The 9,438-nt window shown below is 49.6% G+C and overlaps 1 protein-coding gene across 2 annotated transcripts; it reads left to right on the top strand.

Annotated features, from left to right (window-relative positions):
- The first annotated feature begins 755 nt into the window (after positions 1-755).
- On the top strand, positions 756-5,584 carry LOC132438480 (pancreatic trypsin inhibitor-like). Of its 2 annotated transcripts, XM_060032696.1 has the most exons (3): positions 756-849; positions 4,370-4,561; positions 5,248-5,584. In XM_060032696.1, exons 1-3 carry the CDS (start codon positions 756-758, stop codon positions 5,331-5,333), a joined length of 372 nt encoding a protein of 123 aa, XP_059888679.1. In that variant the 3' UTR covers positions 5,334-5,584. The 2 variants fall into 2 exon arrangements, 1 of the variants encoding a protein (XP_059888679.1); XR_011246732.1 differs by lacking the exon at positions 756-849 and having other exon boundaries at positions 4,541-4,561; positions 5,019-5,295.
- Positions 5,585-9,438: the final 3,854 nt, after the last annotated feature.

Here is a 9,438-nt window from a genome sequence, read left to right as displayed (position 1 = left end):
CCAGCCCCTGAAGTCCGCTCAGGCAGGCAGCTCTCCTGTTGGTGTATCCAGGTGAGGGGTGGTAAGTGGTCATGCTGTGGAGACGTGTTCATTTCCCTGCTTCCCCTCTGCCCATGGCCCTTACTCTTTTTTCTACCCAGAAAATCAGGGTTTGTCTCCCAGGAGAACATTGCCCCCCCCCTTCTCAGCTTCTGCTTGGACCAGTGCCAGGTAAAGAGCACGTTCCATCCAGCTGAGAAGCTGTGGCAGTGATTGCAGGAAGGTGTCCTGTGCCACACCTGTCTTCTGAGGTTAGTGAATTTGGGGTGGGGGGTGAAAGGCTTTGATGCCCAGATGTGGTGACATCAGCAGGAGGCTGAAAAGGAGGACCTGAGCTAACACACTCTCGTTCACTTATCTGTCCTTTGATTTGCTCTCATCCACCCACTGACCGTCCATCACCTGTCATGCACTGCTCTAGGTGCTGGGACGCTCCCTGAGTCAACATATTGGACAAAATTCCACCTGTGGAATCACAGTCTGTGTTTCCATGAGACCCACAGGCAGAGTCAAGTCTGAGAAGCGCTCTTACTGGGCATTTGGCCCCAGCAGGCAGAAGCAGGTTAGGTGGGGAGATTACACAATAAACAGGACCCAGCCCAGCTCCACCCCTTCCTCACTCCCCTCCTCACTGCCTGTCCCACCCCTCAGCTGGGATATGAAAAGCTCTGTCAGCCCCCAGCTTTCCTCAGAAGCCCTCCTGCAAGGCCACGATCATGAGCCGGCTCTGCCTCTCCATCGCCCTCCTTGTCCTCCTGGGCACCCTGGTGGCCTGCACCCCAGGGGCTGAACACAAGAGCCGTGCCAGAGGTAAGTCCCGGCTCACCTCTCCTCCACAGGCTGGGCTGGGGGGTGGGGTGGAGTGGGAATGAGGGGAGTCCATGGAGGGGCTGGGGAGCAGGGGTGGGGTGGGTGCTGACAGCCTCTCTGGATTTCTCCTGGGAAGTTGGGCAGTTGTAACTCCAGGGACATTTCATGACTCTCAAAAGGAATCATTATGTTTCAGCTTTTTAAAAAAGGAACCCACCAAACCGTACCAGACCAGGGACTCTCTCTCTGAGACTCTCTGTTCCTGGTCACTGCCTGTCCCTGAACCTCACTGTAGTGTAATGAAAAGATCCATATTTGATCCTTGTCCTGGTTCCTGGCCCAGATGTCCTGCAACCCTTGGAATTTACTGTCTTCTGTATGGTAATGCGATGAGTCAAGGAAGGGGACCCAGGATAACTTAAGGATGGGGCCGGTCTCCAAAAAGTCTCTCAGGTGATTAGAGAATTAGAACTTTCAACCTGTAGTACTTCTGGGGAGAGGAGAGGGTAAGTACTGAGTCTGAGTTCAATCGTCAGTGACCAATGATTCAATCAATTTGCTGACCTATTGAAACCTCAATAAAAACCCCTAAACTTTGGGGTTTTGGAGAACGTCCAGAGTGGTGAACATTCAAGGTGATGTGTGGGGAGAGTGTCCTGAGAGGGCATGGAGGCTCTGCACCCCTCAACCCCCCTTTGCCCTATGCGTCTCCTCCGTTCAACCTGGGCTTCAACCTTTGTAATAAACTGGGAGCAGTAAGTAAGGGGCTTCCTTGAGTTCTGTGGGTGGTTCTAATGAATTACTGAAGATGGGAAGTGGGGTCATGGAACCTCCGAATTTATAGCAAGTTTGTCACACGTATGGGTGACCCCGGGACTTGTGACGAGCATTTGAAATGTGGGACGGAGCCCTCATATTGTTGAATCTGCACGAGCTCTGCGGTTTTAGTGTCAGAAGTGAATTGACTCGTGGGACGCCCAGTTGGCCTTGCAGAATTGGTTGGTGTCAGTAGGGACACCACATGTTTGCTCTCAGGGTCGAAACCCGGAGTCACTCTCCCCTTTAATTTGGTGACTGTGGTTGTGACATGATAGTATCATGGTGACCTAAATACTTACGTGCTGTGTGTGCTGGGGCAAGTCGTCTGTGGTTTCCTCACCTGACTGGGGACACCTGTTGCACAGGTTCTCTGAAGGGATAACCAACCGATCATGAATTTCATAACCAATGATGTCCATTTTCCCCCAAGATGTATTTATCTGGAAGACGTAGTCTACTTATCTTTCCCTTCCCAGCCCAAAATATTTACGTGTCAAATAATGATTATTTCTCTATTATTAAAATTCATCAGAAAAGTGTGGGGCAGCTGAGCTTCTGCTCTGCCTGAGGCAACTACAGGGAGGGCAAGACATCTAGCACTGCTGTGAGTTTGTTCGTGGGCCTAAGGCTGTTTTTTTTTCCAGGCTGGAACAATATTACTCAAAACTCAATGCCCTTCCCCTTGCCCCCCTGTCTATCACTTTACTATCCTCTCAAAATATAGAATGTTAGAGCTAGATTCATAGTTATATAGACTTGCCTCATCATTAAATAGACTTTTCACTAACAGCAATTCAATGCTATCCATTCTATTCAATGAACGTACGCTTAGCATGAGCATGAAATGGGAGGTCGATTCCATTAACAATATTTCTCAAGTCCTTACAAGCATAGTTCTTGATGTGGGGAAACAGCTGTACACAAAATAGCAAACTAACTTGCCTCCTAAGGGGGAGACAGATCACAGAGAAAGGGGAAACTAATATGCCAGGTCGTGATGAATATTTTGAAGAAAGAGACTGATGGGGATAAAGGAGGCTGTGCTCTTTCCACAGACTGGTCGGCAAACCTTCTGTGATAAGCAGGTGCTGGAGCAGGCTTCAGTAAAACGTGCCTGGTGTGTTTGAGCAGCAGCCGGGACCAGGGTGGCTGGAGCTGAGTGGGGGGCAGGTGGGGAGCGGAAGGGGATGAGGCAGAGGGGCCATGGGGCAGGTCGTGTAAGATAAGAGTCAAAATTTGACTGAGAGAGATGAGGGCTTGGTCATGGGAGCAATGGGATAGGATTCAAGTTGTAACAGGGTCCCTGCGGCTGCAGTGTGGAGAGTGGCCTCTAGGGGGCAAAGGGCAGAGACAGAAGCCCATGGGCAGGCTGCTGCAGGGGTGCAGGTGAGCCACGGTGGAGTGTGTACCTATGTTGTTCCCTGGGTCGATGCCAATTCTTCTGAATAACATGAATGCCTTGGTCTGTTGAGGGTTTTATGCAGGTTTTGCTACCTAGTCATGATTCATTAAATCATTGGCCTCTGGTGACTGTTCAACCTCCAGCCCCTTTCCCCTCCCTGAGCGGGGCTGGGGGAGGCCATAGAGGAGGGTGGGAATGTAAGTTCCAACCCTCTGGTCAGGCAGTTAGCGCCTGTGGCAACAGCGCCCATCCTCGGGTTACTAGGGGCTTCCCAATAGTCAGTCACCTCCGTCCCATAACAAAAGACAACTTACAGCTCTCTTCACTTTGGCAATTCCAGGGGTTTTAGGAGTCTGTTACCAGAGATGGGATGAAGGACAAATATATATTTATTATAAGTCACAATATCAATATTCCCTCAATATTCCATTATTCCTGTCCCTATGAGGTAACCAAAGCTAACACACCGTTGTGTTTTCTTTCATGCCTTTCTCCGTTACATTGTGATTCCTTCACACTTTTTTTTTTTTTTTTTTTTTTTTGGCTGCACCACTCAGCTTGTGGGATCTTAGTTCCCTGACCGGGGATCGAACCTGAGCTCCCTGCAGTGGAAAAATGGAGTCCTAACCACTGGACCACCAGGGGATTCTTTTCACACTTATTTTTTTTTTAATAGTGGAAACTTTCAACCATTCAATTAAGTACAGAGAATAGTATTATAAACCCCATTTACCCATCATCCAGCTTCAACAATTATCAGCATGTGGAGAATATTATTGATGTGGGTCCTCTTTTCTTTGTAGACTGTTTCAAAACTAATCTAAGATATTATGGCAATTAATCCATAAATATTTCATGAGGAAGATATAATTTTTTTTTTTTTTGCAGTACACGGGCCTCTCACTGCCGTGGCCTCTCCCGTTGCGGAGCACAGGCTCCGGACGCCCAGGCTCAGCGGCCATGGGTCACGGGCCCAGCCGCTCCGCGGCATGTGGGATCTTCCCGGACTAGGGCACGAACCTGTGTCCCCTGCATCGGCAGGCGGACTCTCAACAACTGCGCCACCAGGGAAGCCCAGAAGATATAATTTTTTAAGATGATTACTATATCATGGTCACACCACAACATTAATAGTAACGTGTTGGAGCACAGACCCTCGACTGGCCTTTTCACATCTCACACCCCTGCACCCCAACATTCTCTATTGCAAACAAGCAGGGTGTTGCTGTTGTTGACCTTATAGACCAAGCTTCGATGACCATCCTCATGACTGACCTAGAGTCCCTCCCATCCTTGCAGACCCACCGCCCGCCTTCTGCCTGGAGCCTCCCTTCAAGGGTCCCTGCAAGGCTATCTTTATCAGGTACTTCTACAACGCCACCTCCAGGCTCTGCGAGACCTTCAAATATGGCGGGTGTGACACCAAGCAAAACAACTTCTTGACGTCAGAGGACTGCATGAGGACCTGCGGTGGTGCCGAAAGGCCCTGGAGTAAGACAGGGGCACGCAGGGTGGGAGGGGAAGGGCTGGGGAAAGAGGAGGGGCTCAGGGGGCCACCCACCATTCACAGCTGCACAGAGTCTTTCCTCCTCGCTGCCTCCCAGGAGAAGTGGCTCAGTGTCCTGTGAAACCACACACTGAGCACATCCTCCACGGGCCAGCTTGGCAGAAGGTCACCCTAGAAGCCCCGTCATGAGAATCGGAGCCTCCTCACATGCTCCCCTTTTTCAGATGGGAACACTGAGTCAGCCACCCTGCAAAGCAGGTCTGCAGAGCTCCTGAGCTCCCCACCTAGGCTTGGAAAACTCACTTCCTTCTTGTTGGTCATCCTGGTCCTGGGAGGACTGTGGTTGCTCATTTCTGGGATGGTCTAGGACCCAACAGAGTGTACCGTGTCCAAGTCTGGGGCTTCAGAGATGTCATTCAGCCAGTCCCTTTCTTTTTGCAGAGGACCTGTGAACCGTGCTCCCCCAACATGCTGAAGTCCAAGGAGGACCCACGCAGGGCTGGGCTGTGGCTGCTTCTGAAACAGTTCAGCCTCCCCAGCTTCCTTCTCAACCCTACCCTCCTCAGCAGAACGCTGCCTCTTTCCTCCCCCCATGGGTCTACTTGCTTTAGCTCTGTCTCATCCAGTCGGCTCTAAGCGCCATGAGAGACAGTCTTCCCTTTATCCCTAGTGCTTAGCATGGTTCCTGGCACAAAGGAGACGGTCCATAAATATTTGAGGAAGGAAGGAAGGAATACAGGAGCACATTCCTCATGACTGGAGTGACTGCAGGGCCTGGGATTTGAAGCAAGTATTCTAACCCTAACCCTCATCCTCACTGCATCCTCACCTTCATCCCCCACCCCACCATCACTGCTCTCCTTGTGGGTATCGTTGGTGGAATTTCTGGAATCTAGCTCTGAGAATCAGTGATGGCAGAGGTCTTTTCATTAAAGAAGTCCCTTTCCCCCACCGCGATGTTGAACATTTTCCTATCTGTCATTTAAAATTCTACATCCTTATAATCAATAAATTAATTTCCTAATTGAGCTAACTTGCATGGAATCTGATTTTTGCACCGAAGAACCTTATCCAACACTGTCCACAGAGATAGTGGCCCTTCTCATTATTCTGCAGAGCAGTGGACTCCTCCCCTTTTTCTGCCCTTAGACTGGGCCCTACCAACTATTGGAAGAAAACCTATTGCAATGCCATCTACCTCTTAATGGACACCCCAAGCTACAAGAATATCTGGGAGACACCTCAACATGAAAGCTTTCTTTCTTTACTTCTTGGGCCAGGTCAAATTTTGGGGCAAGTTGTTCTCCTGGACTCTTAGAAGGACAAAAGAAGAAGCATGAGGTTCAATTGTCCATTTTTCCAAGGAACACCCTTCCGCAAGGTCGTCTGTATGGAGAGGGGGCTTCTTCTGTTAAAGAAGGACAACTACCCTTTTTTGTGAGACTGGCCATGTGCCAGGCTCTGTGCTTGTCATTTTCCCCAAATTATTTGTTTGTATTTTCCTAATGATACTGAGAGGGAGGAAATGGGAGCATGGAGATGTCAGTTAGCTGGAGGATTAGTTTCCTGGGGCTACTGTGGGAGCCGAGGTGGAGGCCCTGGCTGTCACCTGAAGAGGTCAAGGCCAGTTTCCCAGAAGAGGCGATGTCTGAGCTGAGTTTGGAAGGGCGAGTTGGATTCTGTCAGGTAGAGAGAAGAGGGCAAACAGGAGCTTTGGGGCAAGACAAAGAGGCAGAGATGAGAACAGAGATTCTACATCCGTCCATGTCCCAGATCGGAGTCTGTGTTGGTTTCCAAGTAGCCTTTGAGCATCACGAGGAGACCCCAACTTGTTCCTCGAAGTCCACCCAACCCTGAACACGATGAACCTGGGAGTCCCCCTGTACAGAGTAGGGGAACAGAAGTTCCCTAGGAGGGGTGGGGGAACCACCGTATTTGCATGCGAGCCCTGGTTCCACAGCTTGAGTTTTCCGCTCCCTCCTGCTAAGTCCCAGCTCCTGAGGGGAGTGAGGCAGCCGCTTTTGTCATCTCTAAGAAACAGACCCATTAGAGCTGAGCCATGTGGGTGTGTAGAGGTACCAGTGGAAGAGAAACTAGGTTTTGGAAAAACACTGGAGAAGGCTTCTGAATAATTAAATGTTAAATTTTCATAGAAGGTAGCTAGTCAACCAGCCTCAGTGTTTTTTACCTCCTGCTAGGGGGAGCTCACTTTCTCTTGGGTAGCAGGTGCCAGCCGGTAGCATTCATGAATAGAACACTCTTCCGTCCTATTGAACCTATAAGAGTCCCCCTCCTCTCTGGCCCTGTGTTTCCACATTGGTCCTGACTCTGCTCCTAAGAACCTACAGACAAATTCTGCTGTCTTTGTTAGTTCTACAGACATTGGGAGATGGCCGTCAGGGAAGTACCCCTCCACCACCACCCAAGTCTCTTTTAGTTTCTTAACATTTGCTAAGTCCCTTTCACCGTCTTTCAGATTCTCAGGACTCAGAGTTAAGGGAATGACTCTTTAGAGCTCCCTACAATTTATGCTGCTAGGATGGTTGGCACCTTCCTGAGGTGCCCCCTCACTGGGCTGGAGATGAGGTTAGTGGAAGAATAAGAGGATGGTCAGTAGGATCACAGCTCCTGCGTCACCCTCCAGTCTTTTTTTTGTAATTTATTTAATTAATTAATTTTTGTCCGCGTTGGGTCTCTGTTGCTGCGCGCGGGCTTTCTCTAGTTGCAGTGAGCGGGGGCTACTCATTGTGGTGGCTTCTCTTGTTGCAGAGCACGGGCTCTAGAGCGCAGGCTCAGTAGTTGTGGCGCACGGGCTTAGTCGCTCCGCGGCATGTGGGATCTTCCCGGACCAGGGCGCGAACCCGCATCCCCTGCATTGACAGGCGGGTTCTTAACCACTGCGCCACCAGGGAAGCCCCACCCTCCAGTCTTGCTTTTCCCAGTAGGTCAAGAGCTGTGGCAATCAGATACTGTGGAAATATGAACACCTAAGTGAGGGTGGCTGAGAGGAGCGTGTAGGATGTAGGTGGGGCAGGAATCCAAGGCTTATGGAGGTATCTCCCAGGATGCACCCCACTTCAAGTTCATTATTAGACCTTCCCCGCTGCAAGGCGTTGTGGGAATGACTTGTTTAGAATCCACTGGGTTCTCAGTCAAAAGGAGGTCCCAGCTCTCCCAAGCCAAGCCACTTTGACAATGTTTTCATGCCTCTGCCTCTAGGAAGACGTGAGCTGGAGAGACCTTTGGAGAACAGTGTCTAACTGCATCACTACAGATAAGGAAACTGATGCATAGAGACTCACATAGCAGGGTCTTTAAATATGAGAAAATAGAAAGAGCTGGTTCTGTCACTTACTACCTTATAGTCTTGGGAATATCTCTCCAAATCTCTGAGTTTCTCATTCCTTTTTTACAAAATAAGGCTAATGATTCTACCTGTCAACGTCTCTAGCCACACACACACCTCCAGAAACACTCCTGTTCCTGGTTGAACCAGTTGGGTTTATTACTCACTACAGCAAGGAGAACACACACCTTGGGGAACCACCTAGCATCTCATTAAGAGGATGTTAGAAAAGACCTAAAGAAATGTGCTATGGTTGGGTGATTTGGGGAAGGTTTCAGGAAGCTGGCTCTGCTCTGGATGGATGCTGTCAGGAAGTGGGGCAGTTCTCTGCCTGTGTATCCTAATCTTAACTCTAAGAAGAGAGGACAAGATAGAGTTTAGAACTGTATTTGGTAAAGCAGCATCAGTCACTCATATGAGGAGAAGAGGGAGATGCTTGGTCATTTTGGTGGCTTGTTAACTTAGCTTCTTTTGTCTGTGTTCAACCACGATTACAGGGTGTCCATTTATTTATTTATTTAGTTAGTTAGTTAGTTAGTTATAGCTGTGTTGGGTCTTCATTGCGGCATGCTGGCTTTCTCTAGTTGAGGTGAGCAGGGGCTACTCATCGTTGTGGTGCGCGGGCTTCTCGTTGCGGTGGCTTCTCTTGTTGCAGAGCACGGGCTCTAGGCACACGGGTTCAGTAGCTGTGGCTCACGGGCTCTAGAGTGCAGGCTCAGTAGTTGTGGAGCACGGACTTTGTTGCTCCATGGCATGTGGGATCTTCCCAGACCAGGGCTTGAACCCGTGTCCCCTGCATTGGCAGGCGGATTCTTAACTACTGTGCCACCCGACAAGTCCCACTTTTTGTCTTAACCCATCATGGGCACAGAATGTCTTTGTCTGATACTGACATCCTATAAAATAGTTTATGTTCAGCAGGAGACATAAGGCCAACTGTGGTGCCGGTCAGCTCCTGGAAATCAGGGCTCAGTATTTGTAGCTCGCGGGGTTTAGAGCGCAGGCTCAGTAGTCATGGCGCAGGAGCTTAGTGGCTCTGTGGCATGTGCGATCTTCCCTGACCAGGGTTCAAACCCGTGTCCCCTGCATTGGCAGGCAGAGTCTTAATCACTGCACCACCAGGGAAGTCCCATGGGTTTGTATATTTGTGAGGACCATGTTGGTTATGGTGCTAAAGTGTTTTGAATACCATAGACCAAAGCACTTGCCTAAAAGCACATAGACTTTTAGTTTTCTTGGTTCCTGATTCCTTTGTAAATGTGCCGCCTACTGCATTAAAGACAGGAATAAATAGCCTTTGGTTTGTAGTGTCACCGACCTTTCATAAGCCCCTCAGGGAGTCCCTCAGTGTCCAAGGGGCATCACCGTCTGTTTCCTGAAATGGTCCCTTTCTTCCTCAGAGGTAACCTAAAGCCGTCTTGCTTCAATGATAGGTCTCATCCAGGTCAAGTCCCTTGCCCACCCCATCCTGCCCTTTATTTGACCCTCTGGTTCCTCAAAAATGTAGGTGGGGTT

Source organism: Delphinus delphis, chromosome 15, assembly GCF_949987515.2.
Source record: "Delphinus delphis chromosome 15, mDelDel1.2, whole genome shotgun sequence".
In the NCBI taxonomy this organism is placed as follows: Eukaryota; Metazoa; Chordata; class Mammalia; order Artiodactyla; family Delphinidae; genus Delphinus; species Delphinus delphis.
Note: the sequence above shows the minus strand (reverse complement) of the source record. Positions and strands in the feature narration are given on the sequence as shown.